Here is a 24,948-nt window from a genome sequence, read left to right as displayed (position 1 = left end):
GAGACGGTTAGAGTCAATACTTTCTTTCTTTCCCCTATGTACCCCACTGAATTATTTCATGAACAATTATAGCTATATCAAACACGCACTATGAAAAATGTCTCTGTACCTTTTTTGTGTTGACTGTCACATCTGTTTTAATTATGGTAGCACATTTGAACAATATAAGTTGACCCAAAGTGCTTTAGAGAGAGACGTATTTAGATTCTAGGTCTTCAAAAAACCAAAAACAAAACAAAAACTAGTTTTAAAATACATAAATTATGTTACATTGATTATTACATTTTTAAATTGATTGATACCCAAAGTGTACTATTACAAAACAGCACCACTGTGCCAGTGAACAAATCCCTAGGAGTGAGTGGTGGGGAAAGACAAAAAAAAAATAATAAAATAAAATCCTTTTAAGTTAACGGTTTAGGAAAGTGTAGAACAACATTACCCAGAAAGCCCAGATACATATGTTTTCTTTTTTTTCCGGATGTAGCATCACATGAATTCACTGTCAACATGCAAGATGGCCACGCATCACAGGCAAAATGCTGCTGGGCGGAGGAAAGTACAGGTAAATTAGAAGCGTTACATTATTGATAAATGTGTGACAACGGCAACATCGGGGCCTCCAGCTTAAAGATGTTCTTCACAAACACCCGATAGGGAGTAAAAAACACATGCACAAGATAGCGTTGCAGTTAGGTGTCATGACTCAAGCCAGCTAACCTATCTAGCTTAGCATACGAGAGGTGTTAGCAGCATGTGCTAACGGTCGCTTCCAAATGATTACATGCTTTTGCAAACATTTTTTTCATACGAGCAAGTGTAAAATACTTTATAAGATAACTACAGATATCGCCTGTCAGTACAAAATAATAACACCCCTCTTGGGTTGCCGTTTGAAGCTGTTACGGCGTTGACGGAAGCTAAGCTAGCTACTGTATCCGGGCTCCGTCTAATTGCTAGTGAAACGTACGCGTCCAGGCAGGTCTGTCGTGAACCATTGCCAGTATGCCCAGCTGCCGTAAAAATACACATTAAAGTTATGCACTTTCCTTGTTGTTAAACTGAAACCGGTTTGCATTATATGCCAGTGTGTGTGACATTTAGTTAAGCTCTGTGTTTGTCTCGTTAACTCTGCAGGTCCTTGCAGTGCAAGTTCACGTTATACAAGTGTTAGCGCGTTAGAGCTTAAAGGGTGGGTGTGTTGGGTGGGTGTGTTGTGTTGTGTGGGCCAAAACAAAACAGGTCGAGATTAGGAGTCTGAGCCCAGCGCCCATTCTCCTCTCTGTGTTCCAGGTATCATATGTCATTAGAGATGAGGTGGAGAAGTACAATCGAAACGGGGTGAATGCACTCCAGCTCGACCCTGCTCTGAACCGGCTCTTCACTGCAGGGAGGGACTCCATCATCCGGATATGGAGCGTCTACCAGCACAAAGTACAGCTTCTTGCCCTGCTCCGTTATGCTAAAACAGTCAACTCATTTTACATAAGGCAGCTGCTTTAGTATGCATTTCTCAAATCCCATGCCTAAGACCGTCTTAACTGTCCTTGTCCTCTCTTGTTATTGTAGCAGGACCCATACATTGCATCGATGGAGCATCATACAGACTGGGTTAATGACATAGTCCTCTGTTGCAATGGAAAAACTTGTGAGTTTTTTTTTAAGCTGTTCAGTTCACCCAACATTTTATTTTGAAACCCCCGTTTCTAATCTAAAAAAAATTTGCTTTCAGTGATATCTGCCTCATCGGATACGACAGTCAAAGTATGGAACGCACACAAAGGGTTTTGTATGTCAACGTTACGAACACATAAGGACTACGTGAAAGCGTTGGCTTACGCTAAGGACAAAGAGCTGGTAGCATCAGCAGGTCTGGACAGGCAGATCTTTCTTTGGGATGTGAACACACTAACAGCACTCACTGCTTCCAACAACACTGTCACCAGTAAGTAAAGATTTTGCAGTGTGACACTAGTATCCATTTCTGTCCTCTGGACAGAAGCTTAGATTAGATGTGAATTGTACTGAGTGTAATTTGTATTCAGCATGACCGATATGTTTATGTCAAAGTCAGTCTGTACCTTTGGACTTATTATAATTTGTCTCCAACAGCTTCATCGCTGAGTGGGAACAAGGACTCAATCTATAGTCTGGCTATGAACCAGATGGGCACGGTTATTGTATCAGGATCCACAGAAAAGGTTTGTGACACACAGATGGACAGATTTACACAGTGCCCAGTGTTTACACTAAGGAATAAATGCGAACTTTCAGTTGTGTTACATTTTTGAAAATACTGAGACATAAACAGCTTCACTGAGCAACAATCTGTTTCTCTAACTACAGTCACTTTTAAAAGGACTCTAAGCTTCAATAACTCAGCTCTCAGGAGCATCACAGGTACCAATTATAATCACTCATTCAGTGATCAGAATTGCTTTTTAGGGTCTCTGTGGATTATTACACGTCTCTTAGTCCTGTTTGGGTCCCTAAAATGCTCATAATTGTCTTAGGGGTGATGTATAATTTGTTAAACTTCAGATTTTTATGGCATGATCTCTAAGTTGCTTAGACCAGCGTCAAGATATAAAGAACAATTGTTATTGCCCTTTAAACTTCAAAACATAGTTTAAGCGTTGCTCTGTAATCCAGGTATCATTTGTGATCTTAAATTGTAGCTTCACAGTTTTGTCTAGTTGACAGATTTCCAAATAAGCCTCAGGCCTTAACAAAGCCTTTTTAGCCTTCTTCCATTCACTGAGTTCAGTTTTTTCAAAACCTTAAACCTGAGCAGTAGACAATGAATTACTACACTATAATCTAGTAATTGCCTTGTTAACTTATTTTTTTACTAATTTCTTAAAACGCAAAACCAGTAAAAAGTTCTTTCATATTCTAACTTGTAGTCTTCAGCTCTATGTAGGTAGGTTACATGGCTTTAGTAAAATGACTATTATAAGAAAACTTCTCTCTCTAACTTCTCTTAAGAATTTGTAAGCAAGTGATAATACAAGTTCTTCACTGACCTTTGGTTTCTGTTCAGATATCCTTAAAGCATTTCCATTAGGCTGTCACAAATCTGTGGATATTATAAACCAGCGGTCCCCAACCCCCGGGCCTCGGACCGGTACTGGTCCGTGAGTCGTTTGGTACCGGGCCGCGAGAGTTGAGGCTCAGGTGTGAAATGTATGGTTTTCAGGGTTTTTAGCGGTTTTCAGCGTTATGTTGTTATCGTTTTTATCGTTTACTCGGTTTTCCTTGGTCTTTTTACGTGTGTTATGAATAAATTTTCTTTTTTTCGGTACCGGTACTAGTTTTATTTTGTTGTATTTATCCGCGACACCTTAAAGGCCGGTCCATGAAAATATTGTAGGGCATAAACCGGTCCGTGGCGCAAAAAAGGTTGGGGACCGCTGTTATAAACTATAAAGACTGCTTCAAAAATGTAATATAAAGAAAATGCATGAATGGTGTAATTGAGTGCGTACCTTGCTTTGTTTTAGCCCAGTAGGATTATCATGCATGTAAACACAGTGAAGTAGTGCCTGCTGTCGTTACCCTTCTTGTGTCTTTCTTCAGGTTCTGAGAGTGTGGGATCCTCGAACATGCGCTAAGCTCATGAAGCTAAAAGGTCACACGGACAATGTCAAATCGTTGCTGCTGAATCGAGACGGCACTCAGGTGAGTTAAATAATCTAAAATGCCGCGGCTGCCAAAGAGCAGAGTTTCAGAATCTAAAAGTCACTGGTCCTCCCCACAGTGCCTATCAGGCAGTTCAGATGGGACCATTCGCCTTTGGTCCCTCGGCCAGCAGAGGTGCATCGCCACCTACCGTGTGCACGACGAAGGGGTGTGGGCCCTGCAGGTCAATGAGGCCTTTACGCACGTATATTCTGGAGGCAGAGACAAAAAGATCTACTGTACGGACCTGCGTAACCCAGACATCCGTGTCCTTATCTGTGAGGAGAAGGCCCCAGTGCTCAAAGTAAGGGTCCAGCAAATAAGGGCTAGATTTTTGTAATAACTGCATAACAACCTGTGTAATAGTTAATTTTAGGATATATTTAACCATAATATTCAAAATATAAAAGGGTGGGTCTCAGGGTCATTCAGCCTTTTTGCCTTTTCTTGCACAGATGGAACTGGACAGATCTGCGGACCCACCTCCAGCAATCTGGGTCTCCACCACCAAGTCATCTGTTAATAAATGGGTAAGCATGCGTGACACCTCTGAGATCAGTGATCCACTGTCAATGTAGTGAAGTATAGATAGAGGGTTGTTCATGTGGCCACACCTAACTGTGTTCAGCCATAATTCATCTGCAGTTCATTTAAAATTTAAAAGCAGCTTTGTAATTCTGTATTACAAAAGAGATGAACAAGGAGTGGGGAAGCAATTATTAAGTTTTTGGTTTTTTGGTGTGTGTTTAGTCTCTAAAGGGAATGCACAACTTCAGATCATCCGGAGAGTATGACAACGACTGCACCACCCCTCTGACACCACTGTGTACTCAGCCAGAACAAGTCATCAAGGGTACTTTTGTTTTTTGTTTCTTTTTTATGTGAAAGTATACAATCCTCCAAATCTCTTTTCCCTCTGTTAACTAACAGCGCTGTTGATGTTGCAGGAGGTGCCAGTATTATTCAGTGCCACATTCTGAATGACAAAAGACACATACTCACCAAAGACACTAACAACAATGTGGCTTTCTGGGACGTCCTAAAGGTAAACCAACACTCTGGCATTAATGATTAAGATATTACGATATTAGGATATGGGATGTGCTCTTATCTTGGTCTTTATTGGTCTTCATAGGTGGGAGGATAAGTGAAGGAGATTTCAGGGCGTGGCTTGCATCACTAAATGTCACTGATTAGTTGAATATGTCAGAATTTTAAAGCCAAAATTAAAAAAAAAAAAAAAAAAAAGCTGCTAATGCAGACAGTGTTTTTTGTTCACTGTTCTAAGACATAACAACACGGAGATACAGCAGAACTGGGTGGTGATGTCCAACAAGAATGAATGGTTTTATAGTTGTGTAAAATAAAGAAGAGCTGTTGTTTTTGGTTTGTGAAATGAATGATTTTGCTTTATTTTTTAATCTTCCTGGGGCTGCCGTCCAGGAAGAAGAACTGATGGACCCCGAATGAACCTTTAGTTCTTCTGAAAGTTTCCCAGGCGTGGGTGTTGGGGCGGAGAACACCACTGTTAATTGGTGCTCATCCACCTGAATGAGCTGATGAATCTGTGTGAATTAAAGTGAACTTGTAGGAATGCACACCTATCAATATCTGTAGTTTGAAATGACCTTTTGTGCTCACATTTGACCTGTAGGCATGTAAGGGCGAAGACTTGGGGAAGGTTGAATTTGACGAAGAGATTAAAAAGCGCTTCAAGATGGTCTATGTGCCAAATTGGTTCTCTGTTGATCTGAAAACTGGGGTGAGTTTCAAACCTGGTAATACAGGAGCCCGTCACATGATTTGACATTCAGTGTTTTCTAGCTGAGTTCTAACTTCACCTGGTTGATTCCTGTCGTGGTTATGTGCTCGACAGATGCTCACTATCACTTTGGATGAGAGTGACTGCTTTGCTGCCTGGGTGTCTGCAAAGGACGCAGGGTTTTCAAGTTCCGATGGATCGGATCCAAAGTGTAAGAGATTACATTTTCTATACTAATGAAGGTTACGTAATGCAGAGCCAGAGGTCTAAGTTAGCATTACACGACGCTGATTTCTCCCCTTTGCAGTGAACCTGGGCGGACTATTGCTTCAGGCTCTGCTGGAGTTCTGGCCCAGAACCCGAATCAACCCCATGGACGAGGAAGAGAACGAGGTGAACCATGGTGAGGAGATTGATTGACTGATTCAATTATCCAGTGAATGCACAAACTGCCAAATGTCTGCACCGAGGGGAGCGTCATCGGGGCATGTTTTTTCCTTTGTCTTGTTTCCCTCGTCTTTTTATCCACTTGGCCTCAAACATGAATTGGCTGCAAACTGTGCCAGTGAGCGCTTTCTAAGCCAAGATGTCATCGGGTTTGTTGATTATGTTCTTGTTCCCTCAGTGAACGGAGAGCAAGAGAACAGGGTCCAGAAAGGGAACGGATATTTCCAGGTGCCACCACACACACCAGTTATCTTTGGAGAAGCGGGAGGCAGAACCCTTTTTAGGTAAGCTCTCACCAACAAACTTTCAAACTTTTAGATCGTCAGTTAAGGTCATGTTAGAAAGTCAAATCTTCCCCTTGTGATGTCATCACATGTCATTAGAAATGGTCGCACAAGTCCAGCGTTTCTTTTGATCTGCTTTATTTTTACGCTGCAGGTTGCTATGTAGAGATTCAGGCGGAGAGACTGAATCCATGCTGCTCAATGAGACAGTCCCACAGTGGGTTATTGATATAACTGTAGATGTGAGTATCTCTGCTGATTTTTTTTTTTTTTTTAAACCTCCTTTCCATTGATCTTTTATTAAAGTGTGCATGTTGTGCTTTTCATCTATCCTGTCATATGCAGTGTTCCACTGGTGGCTGATCATAGTAAACCTGGTCAAAGTTTCACATAATAAAATCAGTGGATAATAATCTCTGTGACACTATTGGCTGATCATAGAGTCATAACTTGAAAGAGAGGGTCTATCCTAAATATAATCAAGCAGAGCACAGCACCTAATGTTTTACATTTCTTGTTTGCAAAGGGTAGCCAATCATCGGAAAGTTGTCTGACAGTGAGTGTGAAGGAAACCTAAGCAGCTCATTTCATATATGTTTGACATGAGAGGCTGCTCCGAGACTCAGTATAAGATAAATAAGCATTATTTTTGAACTGTGGAGCATGCAAAGCTAGTCCAAGAATAAAAATATGGAACTGGAAATGAGCAGCTGGCTCCCTTTTTAAAGCCTTTCCCTTATTTGCCCTTTGTCCTGGGCATCATCCTTCATCTGCTCGTCTAACTTTGGTCTACATCGCTCTACATAATTTATTAAAATTAGAAAGCTCAAGTGCTCGTGTCTATATTTCATGCACATTTCATTCAAAAATTAAAAGAAGATTTTTTAAAAATGTGGCATGAGTAGTTGAAGCCCACTGGTTTGGAAGCTTGCAGGAAGAAAATCATAACTGCTTTTGTTGCTAAACACTACAAAGTGTTAATAAGTATACTCTAGTTGGACGGCTTTAGTGTGGGAAGGAACTAAAAGCTGCATAAAACAGGCAAAAATAGCCCTGCGTTTGTATTTGAGATTCAGTACTTCTGAGTTTGTGTAACATGTTTCATACTTGGTACAGATGATGGTAATGAGTACTTCCTTGAGTTGCTTATAGACTAAAGCAGAATTGTGACTCCAATGATGATTCTCTCTCAGTCAGTAGTGGCCAGAATATACAGCACCTTAAAACCTGAAGCAGCAAAATGTTATTCATTTATCAATCAGGTTACTGTTTACAAATGTGACCTGACCAACTGTCTGTTATTTGAAACTAAACACTCTGTTCTGTATAAAGAGACTAGACTTGCACAGCTTGCCTGCTCTAATAGTGATCCACTAACACTCAGTTGTTAGTGAATGAGTGAACATTAAGGCATTTAGAAACGACTAGCACTAAAAATGTGTACTTGCCTTTCACAAATTGCTCTATACTCAGTAGGGACTAAGGTATGACATTAAGGGCTATGACTGTGCACTTTATCACAACATGATACAAATATGAAACCTGATTGCAGGAGATTTCTTGCAGTGAGAAAGCAGAGGGAACTCTGCAGCATTGCCGTTAAAAAAGTTCTTCAACCACTTTGTGATTTATTTACTCAAGTTTAATACATGTTATTTTTATCACACGGTCAGAACTCATTTGTGTCAAACAAGGTGACACAGAGTCATTGCTTTTAAAGTACACGGACCAGCTGTGCCTGCCTGCGTAATCACCGCACTGCTCGCCAACAGGCCCGTTCTAAGCCAGAAAAAAGCTCAGCGGTGTTACAGATCCATCACTGTTCTTCTCTGGATGAAGCAATACCATTTTCTTGTATCTTTGTGATGTGACATTTGCACTTAAATTTTGTTCTCACGTTTGAGTTACATGTCTTTTTTTTTTTTTTTTTTCCATGACAGAAAAATATGCCCAAGTTCAACAAAATCCCATTCTACCTCCAGCCCCATTCTTCCTCTGGTGCAAAAACTCTAAAAAAGTAAGTTTGTAATTTCTCGTATTTCAGCAAGCAGAGATCCGTGTCACGTGCAGTTCTGCAATGTTCAGAGCCGGTTTTTATACCTTCTTTGTCGCACAGGGACCGACTGTCGGCCAGTGACATGCTCCAGGTGAGAAAGGTCATGGAACATGTTTATGAGAAGATCATCAACTTGGACAACGAGTCACAGACCACCAGCTCCTCGGCCAACGACAAACCCGGGGAGCAGGAGAAGGAGGAGGACATGGCCATGCTAGCTGAAGAGAAGATTGAGCTAATGTGTCAAGACCAGGTGGGCACATCAACACGCTCTGTGAATGCACTGAACACAACTTCTCTTTCATGTTAGTAACCTTCTTTTGTTTTTGATTCGTCCAGGTGCTAGATCCCAACATGGACCTGCGAACAGTTAAACATTTTATCTGGAAGAGCGGAGGGGACTTGACACTTCACTATAGGCAGAAGTCCACGTGAAAGTCGTCATTTTTAAAAGCAGAACTCTTTGTCATTTGCCAATCACCACCCACCTCTGACATGTAGTACCCTAAAACCCCATTGTGTGGTCAAGAGTTGCAGTAACAGTGAGAATCCAGTAAAATTTGTGGGGACATGGCTCATGTTGTATTATAGGAAACTGAGAAGAACAGGCCGGCGCAGCCAACAGACACCTGGGAAATAAGTGGTCCATATTGGTTCATTTTTTTTTTTTTTTAAAGTTTGGACTTAAATGTCTCCTCTCTGCATCCTTTTTTTTTCCTTGTTCTTCTTCCTCACATCTTTGACTGTCCCTGCCCACCCTTTCCTGATTGGCATTTTATTTTTGAAGCGACTGAAGTTGCAGTACGTGTTTGTGTATGTATGCACACGGATGTAGTAGACTGTCTGTTCTAGTACATTCCAGGAAACTGTCCTTGTTCTACAGACACTCCAGTCCTGTCTCAGCAGTATCACCAGTTTAGGAGTACACTTGGTCTCTGGGTAGCCTCACAGTCCCTCAAAGACAAAAAACCCTCCTCTGTTCTGTAGTCGACGTCATCTGCATTAACTTGAACTTAACCTCGGCTTAGACATCCAGTTAGTGCAGAGCTTGAACCTCATCGACAGAAGCAGTCCACGTTGTCTTTTGTTTTTAGCGGTGTTATCCTCAAAGGAATGAATGTTCTTTATTTTGTAAATATATGTACAACATTTTTCATTTAAATTACTTTTTCTTTTGGTTTTGCAGCCGTTTTCTTTTTGTTTTTGTACAGTTTACTTAAAAAAGCAAAACACACAAATTATTTTTCCAAATCCCTGCAGCACATTCATGGTCATGAATGCTAAATGACTTGAATGGTAAGATTTGCATTTGTTGATTTCACTGCAATCTGAAACTTGCAGTTAGTATTTGTGTAGGTCATCTTAGCAATTGGGGAAATTATATATAGGGTATATATCTTAAACAGTAATTCATGCTTAGATGCTCTGCGTTTGGTTCACGAGCATGGACTCTGACGACAGCGAGGGTTGTTCCTAATGTATATTTCATTTAGATTCAGTAGGAGTTCAGTGGAGCATAAATTTAACTTGAAGGGGAATCTCATCTGAGATAACATACGAACTTCACCAAAGTGTAATAAATGCTAACACATCTTGTCACCAAGCCACAACAACAAATCTTTTCATTGTAATTTCCTGGAGTTTAATTTTGCCACGAGTGTGTGTAATGCCATAGCAGGAGGGAGGATGCATTGAGTGAGCTCTAATTGGCCAAAAATAAAAATCCAAAATGGGTACAAATAATCAGGCCATAACTCTGCAATATCCATTATTGTAATCATTTGTGAAATATGTATATTTTAGGCATTCAAAGAAATAAATTGGAATGGTTTAACAATGACAGGTTTTACCAGGATTATAAATGGCTGTCTCAAGTTGTATTGTGTTGAGCTGATCCAAGTGGAGTAAGAGAAACGAGGGACTCCTTTTTTTTTTTTTTTTCTCCCAGTGATTGTTTAACCATCGAAGATTCACCCATTTCACATTCATCAAGACTTTGCACTCATTCCTAATAAAACAGACAATTCATTGATAAAAATATCTGCAAAAAATACTTTTTCTTATTTTACACACTATCACCTACTTGACCAATGAAAACTATTAAGATGCCCCTAAAAATAAAACGAAAAAAAAAAATCAATTACTCAAGTATTACTAACTTGGCAGTCTTACATTTAATCAAATGCTTACTTTACATTAGCAATGCATTGTCTATGAAATGAAATGTGGGTATAATCTAGTGTTGCATAGGTCATGGAAATTAAAAGGGGGCATAAATCTGGCTATACAGCAGTAAACATCCATTTTAGACTCATTACAAAGTACATCACTGAACAAAATCTAATTAAATATTAGTGTTAAAAACAAAAGTAAAACCTGTGCTGACTGTTTCTATTCAGCATCGTCCCACAGTGAAAGCCCTTTATGTAGTGTCACCAATCTGGAGGATATAAAGTAAAATGTCCCATGTCTTATAATTAAAAGTGTTTCTTTGGGTAAGAGTTTAAACGACGTTGCTTCAAAACATTAAAGGTAACACTGCACCACCGCCAAAGACTATGGCGACTAATCTGAGTGGCCAACCGTCTAGTAACTTCAAAAAAATATTGATAATTGTCCTTGATATAAAGGTGCAGCTGTGCTTTGCAATGTCTGTCTTTGGAAAAATTCACGTTTTGTCACATCGGCATACCAGAAGCAGTCTCATTACCCGTATGATCCAAATTTGCACTCGGAAGGAAAAAGTTTGACCTTTAAAAACTGTTCTGGCTTACAACTAAGCAGTAACTAAATTCTCACATACAAAACACAGAAGATTACTACAGTGCCTTTTCCTCACCCATCTTCTGCATTAATGCTGTAGCTGGTTTATGTAGTGTCACCAATCTGCTGACGCAGTCTTACATGCAAACAAGACAGACTGACAAGATAAAGTCTTCCCTCTGATGATCTATCCTAAAAATCATTTCTTTAAAAACAAAACAAAACGATTGTCATCGACACTTTGCATTTGTCTGGCCTGACTTAAGCCTACTCAAAATGTGACTTCTTGGGTTCCTACTCATCATCGTGCTCATGGTCACAGTGGTGAGCAGAAGCCACATGCAGAGGCTCTGCGATCTCATCCACTGACCCGAGAGTGTCCTCGATGGCCTGAGGTGGAGACCTGTCTGCGGTGGACTCCTCGGTGACCAGAGATGGGATGAGATCGACAGGAGATGAGCGAGGAAGGTCTTCAGCGGGCACAGAAGGATCAAGAGAAAAAGACAACGCACCTATAGTTGGACTTTGGCTATCACTAGACTCAATGAGAGAGCTCTGTGGCTCTGCACACTCTGTGAGCAGGTGGGAGAGTCCAGCTGGTGGGATGCTTGAATCAGCAGACAAGAGAGCAGGAGTGAGGTCTCTGGCTGCCTGGGAGATGTGCTCTTGTGGCTCATTCTGGTGGTCTGCTGATGATGGGAGCAGAACACTCTCCTCCAACTCTTCTGTAGTAAAACAAATATGGTTGAATTCAACAGAAGTGGATGAGAGAACTACATTAACATACAACATATTTCAGTGGCAGATGGCTAGTTCTCCCTGAGCCTGGTTATACTAGAGGTTTCTTCCTGTTAGAAGAGAGTTTTTCTTCCCACTGTCGCCAAGTGCTTGCTCATAAGAGATGTTTCATTGTTGGGGTTTTCTGTGTATTATTGTTAAGTTTTTCCCAAATTAAAAGGCGGCCGGGGTTCAGGGGGTTGGGAGGCTCATCTTGTAACCGGAAGGTTGCCAGTTCGATCCCCAGCCCTGTCTGTCTTGGTCGTTGTGTCCTTGGGCAAGACACTTCACCTACCGCCTACTGGTGATGGCCAGAGGGGCCGATGGCAATGGCAACCTCGCTTCTGTCAGTCTGCCCCAGGGCAGCTGTGGCTACAACCGTGCCTCAACCAGTGTGTGAATGTGAGAGTGAATGAATAGTGGAATTGTAAAGTGCTTTGAGGGTCTCGAAAAGCGCTATATAAATGCAATCCATTATTATTATTATTATATAAAGCACTTTGAGGTGACTGTTGTTCTGATTTGAACCTATATAAATGAAACTGAATATATTTCTTAAAACTGATGCATGAAAGTCACTGGACAGTGATGAACAGCTGCCATACTGACTTACCAACACCAGATATCTCGCTTTCCTTCTCCTCGTGCATCGCCAGCGAGGTGTTTGTCATGTCAATGGATGACATGGACAGATCCAGCCTGTCCACCAAGTCTGAAGGATCGGGGTTCATCACTGCCATTTCAGAATCAGAAAAACCTGGAAAATTCCAACAGTAAAACACACATCTTAAGAAGATTTTTGCAAACACAGCATATGCTAAGGTGAACAGAATCTTAACTGACCAAGCTCGGTGACCCTTTGAATGGGTGGAGGTAGATAAGATTCCTCGAGGGTGACCTGCTCCAGGTTTAACTCTTCACTATTGCTTGAAGGTGCCATGAGAGGTGCCTGGAGACACACGCACACGGTGAAAGTTATTGACCTGTGTCAGCTTCTCAAATGTGAGTTTTTGCTGTATTTTACTGTCACCTCTGTGTATCCATGCGCAGGCAGCTTTGGAGAGTGTTTCTCCTCAACATCAGGGGCAGAAGGCTCGACTGTTGATATTTCTGGATTAGCAGGGATTCGGTGCAGGTAGCCATAACCAATACCGCAACCCAAACTGCAGACAAACATTTGCAGATGCTTTAAGATATAATACAACAACTGATTAACAATTTACACATGAAATCATAGTTGCAACATGCAAGACCATCACCAAGTAAGACCCTATTCTGGGAATGTCTTATTTTAGGAATGTGAGCCTGATAGCCCACAGTGGGCTGGACCATTTTCTGTTGGTGTAAACTACATATATAATAAATGTGTAAATAATAAATATGAGAAAATATAGTGCAAGTTCAACAGTTTGTCCTTGTTTTTCTACACTATAATGAAATCTGTCAGCATGACTCTCTGGGCTTAAATTACAGAAAAAGTTTTACTAGCTCATTGCCCTGACTATCCTGTAATTTAAACTGAAAGTTCTTGTTATGTCACAAAAAATGTTCTTTTTTCTGGTTTTCTAAGGAGCTTGGAAAGAAAAGTGTCTGGACTTCTTTAAGTGGCTTTAAGACGTTTCACCTCTCATCCGAGAAGCTTCTTCAGCTGCAGGGTGAAGGTGGAGAGTCCCAGATTTAAGCCTTGTGGGAGTGTGCCCCCGAGAGGGACAATGGACACCCTAATGATCCTCTACTTAATCACATGAGCCAAGGTGTGAAAACGTGTGTAGGTCACAATCAGTCAAGGTATCGGGTGAGCTCATTGTGAAACCCCGTTCTCACACCTTGGCTCATGTGATAAGGTAGAGGAAGTCCAGAAGTCTAGACAACTTTCTTTCCAAGCTCCTTAGACTACAATGACCTGGATGACTGAGAAAACTTCAGACATTTTTCTGGTTTTGTTTTTCTTTAGTGTGGGCCCCTTGTAAAAAAAACCCTGAAATTTTTATATCATAAAGTGAAAAAACAGGAACTTTTCTTTGATTGAAGCGTTTATTTATTACTTAATTATTAATTGGTTTAGTTAAAATTGCCATAAGTGAGATAGGAAAAGCTGTAAAACTTGTGAAAATACAGTTAAAAGTTTAAAATGTATGTCTTCCAGTGGATTGGATCTGAGTCTTTGAAAAAAATATGGCCCCTGGGCCTTAGGGTGCATCTGCATCAAAGAAAAATCTAAAAATAGTGGAGGGAAAAACACTAACACGCGTTAGAATGTGGAGTCCAGAAACCAGCGGGTGACATGACAATGATTACATCCATCTTTTATATACTGTCAGCTGCATTTGGCCATACCTGCCCTCTCCTCCCCATGCTCCGTTTGGTGTGACCACCACCTCTCTGCATAGGTCCGTTTGTGTGTTGTACACCAGCAGCTTCAGAGGTTTTCCTTCATGGGCCTCAATCAGTGAGAAAAAGTCTTCTGACTGCAAATGACAAACTCTGAATTAACTACTGGAGGTGCAAATTTGAAATTTTCATGCCACAAGTAATGTTGCATGGTTCTAATAAGACATCTTACATCTTGCAAAACCTGATCTGCTCCCACAATATAGTCACTGTGGGGCTGAAGCCCCGCCAGTGCAGCCGGTGAACTGGCTTCCACATCCTTGGAGAAAACAGAAACAAAAGATGAAGCCATAATGGACTCACAGCTACAGAAGCTGAGACTACAGTGAAGCACAATGCGTTTTAGTAGTTCTTTGACCACGCAACTCACCAGGACATGCCAAACATTTTCATTGGCTCCCTGGTAGCTGCAGAAGCGAACACTAGCACCCAGCAGACCCTGCCCTCCCCACATGCTACTGGGCACCACCTCCAGCTCACGAACCCTCGTGGTTTTAGTGCTGTACACCTCCATCTTCACTGCTCTCTCCATGTTGGCTTTCAGAACCTCCTTCAAAAGGTCATTTTCCTCATTCTGGTGTGGAATAATTAAAGAAGACAACAATTATAGCAACCAGCTGTGTTAACCTTCTTCTTTTTTCATGTTCATCATATTTATCTACAGTCGCAGTGAATAACCAGTAAATGAAATTGTTATTATATGGCTGTAATTAAACTTACAAGTCTCTTGGTGTCAAGAGACAGGATGAAGTCGAAGAAGGGCTGCAGGCCAGCCTTCTCTGCAGGGGAATTTGGCTGCACCTGTCAAAATAAATGCAAGCAAGTCTGCACTTTAATCTTTGAAGAAAATGATTTACTGGAATGTTTTAATTCAAATTAATATATAAGCAAGAAAATGTACAGAAAAACTAAATATTGCATCATTATTTTAAATTAAAAAAAATAACAGCGTCGCAAACGCACATCTTGATCAGTCGCATCGATTTATCAGTCAATCGACTAACCATTTAAGCATCACTGAACTATAATCCAAAGTACTGCTTGTATTTTTTGCTGAAGCATGAAATGGTTATAGGAAAGCGGTTCGTTCTAAGCCGGTAAACATTTATTTCCATTAATACTGTCGTCGCGCTAGTTCTACTTGTCAAAGCATCACTTCCGGGCACTTATTAAAACAGAAGCTCAGTGGACTCAGACTTCTTAAAAGACTTTCTTTGCGACAAGTTATATGTTGTGCTAACATTTTATTTCTTAATAACACCGTAAATAAATACGTCCTAATGCACAGCTGCGCCCACAATGACACGTAAACTCCGTCTCTTCTGTCAGGTTTTTGAAACTACGAAGCTAGCTACCTGTTAGCATACAACACAGTTCATAAGCTGCTGTACATTCAGCTCCAGTTTCAGAGAAAAACGAGCCACGTTATAAGCCTTACACCGTGCACATGATATCCATACGTCCCTCCTTCGGATGCTTCTGAACTCTGAGATAAACCCATTTCTGCCGGGAACTCGTTTAAAAATTACTATCATCAGAAAATACCGACAATTACCACAGTTGACAGTTCTCGGCCATCTTGTCCGCAGCCCAAACCAGTCGAACATCGCTGCTGTCGATCCTCGGACACCGTGCAGGGTCGCACATCATTGACAGTGTTTATTTGCTGCCTCATACTTCAGATTCTGTTAAACCGGCTTCAAATTTCAGTGTTATTTGATGTGACTCAGCTGTGACGCCTGCAAAGTTAGCAAAATCATATAATCTTATATGATTAGTACCCACAAAACATATTCAATTTTTAAAATAAGGACTTTTTCTATTCTAGGATTTTTTTTAATTTTTGCATATTTTTAACTTAATGGCAGCAACACATATCAGACAAAGTTAGGACAGGGGCATGTTTACCACTGTGTAGCATCCCCTCTATTTATAACAGCAGCCAGTAAACATCTGGGAACTGAGGAGACCAGCTGTTGGACTTTCAGAAGAGGAATGTTGTCCTATTCTCGTCTGATAGAGGATTCTAGCTGTTCAACAGTCCTGGGTCTTATTTTTCCTACTTTTTTGTTCCATGATGCTTTGACTAGTGAAAGGTCTGGCCTGCAGGAAGGCCAGACTCTTCTACTCCAAAGCCATGATGTTGTAGTAGCTGCTGATTGCAGTTAAGCATCATCTTTCTGAAATATGCAAGACTTTCCATGAAAAAGATGTCATGTCGATATGTTTCTGTAAAACCTCTATATATGTTATGTCATTGATGGAGCCTTTCCAGATGTGCAAACTGCCATTTCCACAGATACTGCTGCTCCCCAATAACATGAGAGATTAAGGTTTTTTTTAAGTGCTGATGGAAAAAGAAAAAAAGAATTTAAATTGTGATTCCCGTGACCACAGAACAGCTTCCCACTTTGCTTCAATCCACTTTAAATGAGCTTTGACTCACAGAAGACAGGAACATGTTCACATATGGCTTCTTCTTTGCACATTAATCTGCATTTGTGGTAAACTGTGTTCACAGTCTTCACAATTTTACACTGAGGATCATTATGCTGAAATTATTCCAGAATTTGTAGACGCAGTTTTAAATCGATTAGTGAATCTATGCTCATATTTACTTCTGAGAAGTTCTGCCTCTCTAAGATGTTCTTTTTATAGTGTATAGTTTCAAAATGTTGGTCCAGCTATTTCTTCTTAGTGCCACTTTTTTTACATTTCTAACCTTTCATTGCTCCCGTCCTAACTTTTTTGAGATGTGCATTTTCATTAACTAATGAAATGTCTCACTTTGTTTCTCGCATTTGATATGCTTTCTGTGTTCTATTATGAATACAGCGTGGCATTATGAAATTGGAAGATTGGTGTTTTCTATTTTTCTTTGGATTTTACTCAGCATAACATTTTTGGATTTTGGTTTGTAGTGTAAATAGTGGGAGCACCTGGAACAACCACAAAAATAGAGACTTTCATACAAAATTGCACCTCAAACAAAAAATTGCAATCAAATAAATAAAAATATTTTATTATTCCATCACAGACACACTCTGACCATACTGCTAAACACATAACAGATAATCCACAGTGACCCTGGCAGTTATTAAGAAAAAATATTCACATACTAGAGGCTGGAGTCATGAGTCACAGTGGATTAGCTCTATCCTGTCTTGGCCACCTTCCAGCAGTATACACGTGTTTCTATTCACATGGCACCTCTCTCTTCTTGCATACCCTCTAGGGTATGGGCACGATGACAAAATTAAATAACACATCAGATTTTTATTATATAGTTTTAGGAAATTTAAAAAGACATAGATTCTAGGCAAATACTTCTTCAAATACTCAAGGCAAATATTTTTTCAGCAATAGAAAAATATCCAGCTACGAAAAATATGTCATCATCCATTAGTCTTTGTACATCAAAATATTATTACAAATACATAAAAGCAGTGCTCAGGACATTACATTCTCTCACACATTTTCTTTTATTGTATCACAAGAATTCCTTAAATCTGCTTAAAAGAAAAAAAAAGATGGGTATCAGTGACTGAATAAATCTACTCTGTGTTCTGTTCAGTTAACCCGATCAGAGACTCCAGGAGCTGGGTGCTCGACTCGTACTGTGGCAAACTGACGGAGCTAAACAGCTGGAGGTGGCGAAAACTGTCTGGGTGTCTGTGCCCTTTGAAAGAGCTGTGCAGTGGTCCGCAGGGATAATCGCTGTCAAAGAACTCCAGGTCGGAGTCAGAGGACAGACTCAAGTCCATGTATCTGCTAAAGGAATAGTCCACAGTGGGAGAGGGCGTGTTTGGCAAGCCATCGAGAGAGTCGTCGTTGAAGACGTCTCTGGGTTGATTCGCATTTTCATCAAGATAATCTGTCACTGACTTCCTGCTTATATTGTCTGCGAATGTGTCGACTGTGTGTGGTCCCGTACTGTCAGTAGTACTGCTGTGAGTGGCAGAGTCGCTGCTGCTGCTGCTGTGCTGTGTCACTGGATCTCTTTGAAGCCTCAGGTGGCTGTATGAGGAGTAGTTATTACTGTCCGAGTCACAGAGGCTAAGAGCACGGCTCAACCCTCCATCAACGTCAGGGAGACTGTGACCCCCGCTGCAGCCTCCTCCTGCATCACAGTCAGAGGAGGAGCAAGAGGATTCAGTCATATCGCTGCTGCAGCTGTTCTCCTCCACTACCAAGCGTTCTGGGATGAAATGGAATGAAGGGGTGGCAGGCATGGTGACAGGAAGGCCAGCCTCCTCTGAGGTAAAGCCAAAGGGACAGCTCTTGTCCTGTGCATTCTGCTCTGTACAGACCTCCTCCTCCTCTTCATGCTGTTGAATCACCTCTGTAAGTCCAGCCCGGTCCTCAGGGCTCTGTTTTTCATCTTGCAAACGCCGCTCTAATTCCAGTCTCATGACGGTGTGGATGTAATGAGTCTGCACACGGCGGGAATCAAACTCGAAGCGTCCCTGGATGTTACCACAGCTGTCCTTACTGCAGCCACACGGGAAATTGGAGTGGTCCACCTGTATGTGACAAAAGCAAGGAAAGAAAATGGTGATTTACTCATAAACAGAACCTACTGACTTAACTTAGTGATTCACAGATTCTCTGCATCAGTGAGTCACTAAGAAACAAACGTAGGTGAAATAATAACCAACCTTCAGCATCTGACTATATACAAGCATACGTACCCACGGTAGACTACAATTTACATTCAAATCAGTCTGAATTACACATGTTGAAACTACCCTTTATGGAGGGAAGGTTTGGAGAAGAAATTCTGTGTATGTGAAGATGTACCTGACACTTAATGCCCGCCAGACTGCACGCGCAGGTCTCCGGCTCACAGAAGCCTCGGCAGTCACATCCACAGGTCTCTCTAGAGAGTCGCAAGGCATGAAGCTGCCTCTTCTCCTCCCTGTCGATGAACTTGACCCCCGCTGCTTGAAGGATGGCTTGGCGTTGTTTAGAGGAGAATGGCTGAAGGAAACCTCTGTCCTCCTGATCGCTATCACTGACGTCGCTGTCAGTGTCTTCATCTGGGATTTGATCTGTAGTAAGCCTGTCTGCTTCCTGCTGGTCAATGGCCCCACTGGTAATCAGCTGGAGTGAGCACAACAGAAATAAGTCAGATAGGCGTCATGCAGACAGGCGCTGCAAACGTTTAGAAATGAAATGCACCTACTTTGTGTTTTAAAGCTTCTAACCGCTCTTTCCTCCGTCTCTCTCTGAGCCTCTGTCTGCGCCTGTGCCGTTGTTCCAGTGCATGCTCGGATATCGTGTACTGTTGAAGGCTGCTGTGCTTCCGCACCATGCCAAGGGTGGCACCTCCACGGCTGGGCACGCTGGTAAAGCCCTGGCACCGCGGGAAGCTGAACACTGTCACCTGGTCAAAGCGTACGGTGCACGGTCTGCTTGCAAGCTTAGGCCTCTTCAGGATGGAGTGAGCTGGTTGTGTTTAGAAAACAAACAGCAGAATCATCACGTAAACTGAGGAACTATGGTACCTGGTTGTGGTGTAAAGTAAGCATCTGGTAAATGACACCATAAGTACACTGTAAAACATAAGCATGTTGGTCAGCAAAATCATATATCAGTCCATCCTGGCAAAAATAATTATGATGCAACAATATTTCCTACAAACAGAAGTTTTGGGACTCCCCAAACAGGAAAATGTTCATTGTTAAAATAAACTGGTTATTTTTTTAAAACCAGTTTTTGCAAATTGGAGTTTCATTAACCCATGAATAGTACACACTTGTGTGTTATATGGCTAAAAATACCTCCTATAGTTCTGTCAAATAAGATATTTTTTGTAATTTTCTCCTCCCCAAAAGCAGGAGAGGCCAGGAAATAGAAATTTATTTTAGGTTTACTTCAGCATAAATAACTAAGACATGGATTTCAAAATGAAGAATTCCCAAAGAATAAGAAGAACATTAAGGCTGAACAGTGACAGAAAAAAAAGGACTTTGTTAAATAGAAGGTCCTTAATGACTGTGTACTTCTGAATATAGACTCATTCCCCTGAAATTAACCCCCATAATGATAATAAAAGACATGCATCTGTAAAGTTACTTCAAGCGCACCTATTATTCCTTTCCTTATTATTGAAAATTACAAACGTTACAAATAATTGTCCATCAATTGTTTGAACCTTATGTCTGTGAGGGGCATCCAATCAGAATAAAAGGAATGGGAGATAAAATGGCTTATTTCAGACAGTGGATTAAATCAGTGAATCATGCAAAGCGACTCTAGAAGAATCTTTGTATAAAGTGCTGTTTGATGTGTGTATAAAGGGGCGCTTTAAAGAAATTAAGCAAAACTTTAACATTTGACTTTTCAACTTGGTTACCAAGGTGTACACACAGATCCTCGGGCTCTATTGTTTATGTTTCCAAATGATTACCATCAGAAAAAACTTTAATTCCTAATTTGCTCTTTCAAGAGCAATGCCACATTCTCACAGACAGAGTCCGCCTTGCTCAAAGTTAAGTGCTGCTTTGAAGTACTGTTCAAGTCCCTTTTCTCCTAATTTCACATGAAGCACAATTCCAGGAAAAGATTCCTTGATGCCTGATAAATACGGGCTGAGTTGTGACACAGGCTTTGCAGGTCTCAGCGTGGCCACTAGGGGACACACTACAGGTGCTTCACTACAGAGGCCAGGGTCAACAGTTGAACACATGTACAAAGGAAATACCAAGACGGGTCGATTGCAACAACAGGCTGATCAACAGAACAGAGAGGGGGAGAGACGTGAACTGCTTTGCTGCCTGCTGCTACTTGGGTGTTTATCACAGTATAATTAGGCACTGGCAGTTTAGTTTTCAATCCATTCATCGGGTTACTGCTTGATGTAACAGTTTGGCTTCAACAAATTGCCTGACCTTCACACATAACTGAGGCTGAACTCCAGTTGCAAAAGTCAGTAAACAAGGGAGACCAGCTGATTAAGCTTGCCTCAGCTGCTGTTTGTCCAGGCAACTTCCACACCGAATCCATCAAGTCTAGCAGACACCGTGTTTGTCCTGTCCAAGAGATTACTGTAAATATTCTGAAAACATTTCCCCCAAACTTTTGTTTATTTGGACATGACCCAAAGCATGTCTCTGTGTCTGTCTTTTCCCTCCTCCAGCTCGCTCTTCCTATTTTCACCTCCCGATCCTCTTATTTCCTCTGTGGTGAACCATCGGCCACCCACAGACCTCTCTGTGTCTCTCCTCTGGCTGCCGGTGCCTCATTATGAATCTCTGTCCTTTGGGACATTCAACTTCTCCTCTTGCCTCGCTCTCTAATGTGTGTGTGCTGTTGTTGTCTCTCAGTCCATCTGTGTGCCAGTTCCCTTCTCCTTTATGTGTGTGAAATGTGTGTTCTGTTAGTGCAGCTTGTTTCACTTCTGAGGCTCAAGTATTTGTTTAGCGGCACCTGGATGTGGCTTGATATCCTCCTGTATCTACAGATCTATAATTGCGTCCGCCTGATTGCCTGCTTATTAACATCTCTGGCAATCCTGTTCTTTGATGCATCAAATTTTGTGACAATAAGCACTTCCAGTGATGATAGATGGGGTGTGCAGCCTTGTGACATTTGAATAAAGGCCATTCGATATGGCTTGTTTAAAGTGACCCTACTATTCAAATTGATTCCACAACTTCCTAGCACTCAGGCAAATGATCTTCTACACAACCAGCCAGGCAGTCCAGAGGCGAGCCATCCTGCCTCTGTGTTATCTAGAACAGCCCTAAGGTTAGCGTTTTCATATCAGTCAGTCATAACTGTGCTGCTGCGGGGCGATAAGAGACACTCCTATAAAAAGCTGATGGGAAAGTGGACAGATAAGGAAGACGTTTGCATTATTTGAAAGACAAGGAAAAAAAACAGCTGGTTTGAAGACTTACTGGGCAAACTGGTGGGTGAAGCAGGGCTGCGAGGTGTGAAATCTTGATTTTCAGAAGAGCCGCGCTCTCCATCAGAGTCTGACTCTGAGGAGGCAGGAGAGGAGAGGGAGGGTGGAGGAGACGAGCAGGAGGAGGAGGATGAGTAGGCATTGTCATCAACCTCTGCAAACTTTCTCTTAAGGATGCCTCTCATTGTTGCACTGCGGTGGGTGATATGCATTCTGCAGAAACAAAAAGGAAGCAGGGGCATTAGTTTGAATCACACAAGAAGAAAAAGGCATGGATTTTAGTCATTTACAATTAGATCTTATGCAAATCAGCACTGGAACAACTATTCAAGACAGCTGAACGATACTGAGACAGCGCTGCGTGTATTGGAAACTGAGAACGCAAACAGCATGTTTCAAAAGCTAAGGGAAAGAACGATCTTCCTGCCGAAAGCTGCCTGTCAGCTGGTTGAGCCAGTTTCAGGCCACAAGTTTGTTTAGGCGAATTCAGTCTTGATAGTGATTATCCTACAAAGTCATGTTTCGTAAGTGGAACAATGTCAAGAGAAATCTTTTGTTGACTAACAACAAGATGAGTTATATATTAAAAAAAAAAATTAAAAAAAATCAACATTTCTTTTTCTTGTTCTTTTCCCCGCTGAGTAATTAACATTCCAGTGATTCCTCGAGTTTTTTGTGAAGAATTCGTGGAAACAGGCCGTCCAGTGGTTGTGCGCTAAGAGCTCGGGTGGGGTGGGTGGGGGTGGGGGATGTAATGGTTCAAGTGAATGCTATTTTTGGATGTGAACATGGAAATACAAACTCTGAGGGTTGCACACTTTGGCAAGACTTTCCTAAACTACTGAGAAAAAGTGAGTAGCAACAGAAAATAAAAAATGTTAGGCACAAGCCCCATTTACTGCTTGCTTGTTTGAGGGCTGCAGCAGATGACCGATTTTGTTCTGCTAAGTATTTTTAAATACTGACCGACCGGTTTGAGCCATATAAGCTCTGAAAACACAAAGCACAATTTTCTCAAAGAAGAACTTGGTTTACATATGTTTATGTGGTTTTGCTTGAGAAACATTAAAAAAACCCTCCAAAAATCCATGTGAGAATAATATTGTAGAAGTCAGTCAGTGAATATGCACGTTTCCTATTTTGCCCTGTTATATGAAGACATTTCAATGAAAAAAACAATTAAAATGTAAAGCCTGGCATATAGCACTTATTCTTCTTTGCCAACAGTTAGAAACATCTGCACTGAGCATGCTATTGTGATCCAATAGGTAACAGGACTGGGATTTAGACTGAACTTAACACAAGCAACCGAAAACATACCACACACACCCACAGTTACAACAGAAGCATTTCTTTTTCTTGTCAGAGAAAAGGAATGTAAACCACTGCACTGACAGTCTGTCACTGCCCTACACTAATACACAGTCAGCCAGGGTCCACACGGGGCTTCAGATAGTCTGCAGTAAGCAAATACCTTAAACCAGTGAGGCTGTGTGTGTGTGTGTGTGTGTGTGTGTGCACTCAGACTGAGCAACTTCCTGGATCCATCAGCAAATACTAGATGAAACAAGAGACTTAGCTCAGCTCCTACACTGTTTACACAAAAGGAACCATTGCTAAAAAGACAGCTGGAAAGGAATATATCTCAGGTGAAAAGCATCTGCACAGTCATGCTCAAGGTTTCCAGAATCAGAGTGAGAGTTGTGTCTAATTAATACTGCAGAGCAGTGCTATTATAGCACCCTCTTGTTCCAGTTCTATCACATTTATTACATTTAATATCTGACAGAGCAGAAAAGCCTCGCAGTTCGCCTAGGTGTCCGCTGAGACCACATCAATAATTTAAAGGTTCAAAGCAGCAGCAGCAACGGGGAGTGCGCGTGCGCGTTCACGTGTAACAGTAAGAGAGAGGTACTACACTGTGTTAACGCACATAAGTGATTAAGAAGAGGTTGCAGGACTTTTAATGGGACAAAAACTTCCACAACAATACAAGGATAGAATAAAGCGTTCAGACAATCATTAAATGCCTTAAGGAATGTTACACGGGGTTTTCACTGGAAGAGAGTAGGAGTCGTTTCCTGTTTGGCATAATAACAGTCATTAGGCAGCTGACCTCTTCACCTCGCGGAGGGAGACACACACACAGCGATCATATCAGCCACAATGACAACACTGTTCCCCACTGCTCGCTACAGGGCAAACACTTGCGGGCACGGTCAGCGTAAGCGCAGCAGGACACGCATACACACAAACACATACAAGTTTTCTTCAACATTACTCTTATCCGTTAAGTGTTAAGGTGTGAAATATGAAGCAGAAAATCAGCATAACTGTAACTTACCACATTTCACAGAAATATGCTACACAGTTTTTATAAGCATAAAGAGAAGTGAAAAAAGCATGAAACAATTTAAGGTCACTCTATAGGCTAAAGTATTTACTGACAGAGAGTTTTTTTAGTTACTCACCACAAAGTAACACACAGCATAGTAACAAAGAAGGAGCAAATTGACACAAAGTTACGTGTCCTGTCCGCCGTCCAGCCAGCTGAGCATTGTGTGTCCGCCTGTGTTTAAGTGAAGCGACACAGTAGTACCAGTGTGATCATGAGAGGACTGGCTGGGAGCTCCCAAAGACACGAAACACGGCAACAAGATACTTCACCCCCTCCTCGAGACCTCAACTATGTTTCTTGGGAAATCACGTACACGGCAGTTTCGCCTCATAAGACAGCAACAGCATTTTCGTTTTCATTAACGCTGAGCTTTTTGTATCACTTACCATAGTACGTTGACATTTCAGCACAGGCTAAACCTCGCGCAGAAGAAAGTAATAATATATAAGACGCTAGCATAACAATGTTATTAGCCTC

At 41.4% G+C, this 24,948-nt stretch overlaps 3 protein-coding genes across 4 annotated transcripts; 1 reads left to right on the top strand and 2 right to left on the bottom strand.

Moving 5' to 3' along the window:
• The first annotated feature begins 475 nt into the window (after positions 1–475).
• On the top strand, positions 476–10,092 carry LOC146367160 (WD repeat-containing protein 48). Of its 2 annotated transcripts, none has more exons than XM_084912671.1 (18): positions 476–565; positions 1,294–1,434; positions 1,573–1,648; positions 1,733–1,945; positions 2,113–2,201; positions 3,580–3,681; positions 3,761–3,985; positions 4,137–4,211; positions 4,432–4,534; positions 4,629–4,726; positions 5,336–5,443; positions 5,558–5,654; positions 5,751–5,846; positions 6,069–6,174; positions 6,329–6,416; positions 8,115–8,191; positions 8,291–8,483; positions 8,570–10,092. In XM_084912671.1, the coding sequence occupies exons 1-18, from the start codon at positions 494–496 to the stop codon at positions 8,663–8,665; spliced, it is 2,055 nt and encodes a 684-aa protein (XP_084768797.1). In that variant the 5' UTR covers positions 476–493; the 3' UTR covers positions 8,666–10,092. The 2 variants fall into 2 exon arrangements, with proteins under 2 accessions (XP_084768797.1, XP_084768796.1); XM_084912670.1 differs by having other exon boundaries at positions 1,570–1,648.
• Positions 10,093–10,385: 293 nt separating this feature from the next.
• gorasp1a (golgi reassembly stacking protein 1a) lies at positions 10,386–15,836 on the bottom strand. The gene is made up of 9 exons (XM_084912672.1): positions 15,717–15,836; positions 14,882–14,962; positions 14,532–14,735; positions 14,334–14,420; positions 14,108–14,238; positions 12,801–12,933; positions 12,614–12,719; positions 12,384–12,527; positions 10,386–11,718 (listed from the first exon to the last, which is right to left on the bottom strand). Exons 1-9 carry the CDS (start codon positions 15,834–15,836, stop codon positions 11,288–11,290), a joined length of 1,437 nt encoding a protein of 478 aa, XP_084768798.1. The 3' UTR covers positions 10,386–11,287.
• A 1,320-nt stretch (positions 15,837–17,156) lies between these two features.
• LOC146367158 (cysteine/serine-rich nuclear protein 1-like) lies at positions 17,157–24,704 on the bottom strand. The gene is made up of 5 exons (XM_084913161.1): positions 24,545–24,704; positions 22,066–22,286; positions 19,347–19,609; positions 18,962–19,264; positions 17,157–18,684 (listed from the first exon to the last, which is right to left on the bottom strand). Exons 2-5 carry the CDS (start codon positions 22,283–22,285, stop codon positions 17,716–17,718), a joined length of 1,755 nt encoding a protein of 584 aa, XP_084769287.1. The 5' UTR covers position 22,286; positions 24,545–24,704; the 3' UTR covers positions 17,157–17,715.
• Between the last annotated feature and the right edge of the window lie 244 nt (positions 24,705–24,948).

The sequence above is a fragment of the Perissodus microlepis genome, chromosome 18, assembly GCF_051167445.1.
Source record: "Perissodus microlepis isolate ML-2025 ecotype Zambia chromosome 18, ASM5116744v1, whole genome shotgun sequence".
In the NCBI taxonomy this organism is placed as follows: domain Eukaryota; kingdom Metazoa; phylum Chordata; class Actinopteri; order Cichliformes; family Cichlidae; genus Perissodus; species Perissodus microlepis.
This window is presented reverse-complemented; position numbering and strand designations above follow the sequence as displayed.

Excerpts from the sequence above, each read along its gene's own strand:
- LOC146367160 (XM_084912670.1), top strand. The coding sequence starts at position 494 with ATGAATTCACTGTCAACATGCAAGATGGCCACGCATCACAGGCAAAAT. Across the intron at positions 566-1,293 it reads CTGGGCGGAGGAAAGTACAG|GTATCATATGTCATTAGAGA; the intron begins GTAAATTAGAAG and ends TCTGTGTTCCAG. Across the intron at positions 5,847-6,068 it reads AGAGAACGAGGTGAACCATG|TGAACGGAGAGCAAGAGAAC; the intron begins GTGAGGAGATTG and ends TTGTTCCCTCAG.
- gorasp1a (XM_084912672.1), bottom strand. The coding sequence starts at position 15,836 with ATGAGGCAGCAAATAAACACTGTCAATGATGTGCGACCCTGCACGGTG. Across the intron at positions 14,736-14,881 it reads CTCTTGACACCAAGAGACTT|AATGAGGAAAATGACCTTTT; the intron begins GTAAGTTTAATT and ends ATTCCACACCAG. Across the intron at positions 12,720-12,800 it reads CTGCGCATGGATACACAGAG|GCACCTCTCATGGCACCTTC; the intron begins GTGACAGTAAAA and ends GTGTGTCTCCAG.
- LOC146367158 (XM_084913161.1), bottom strand. The coding sequence starts at position 22,285 with ATGCATATCACCCACCGCAGTGCAACAATGAGAGGCATCCTTAAGAGA. Across the intron at positions 19,610-22,065 it reads TTCACCCACCAGTTTGCCCA|CTCACTCCATCCTGAAGAGG; the intron begins GTAAGTCTTCAA and ends AAACACAACCAG. Across the intron at positions 18,685-18,961 it reads TGGCGGGCATTAAGTGTCAG|GTGGACCACTCCAATTTCCC; the intron begins GTACATCTTCAC and ends TGTCACATACAG.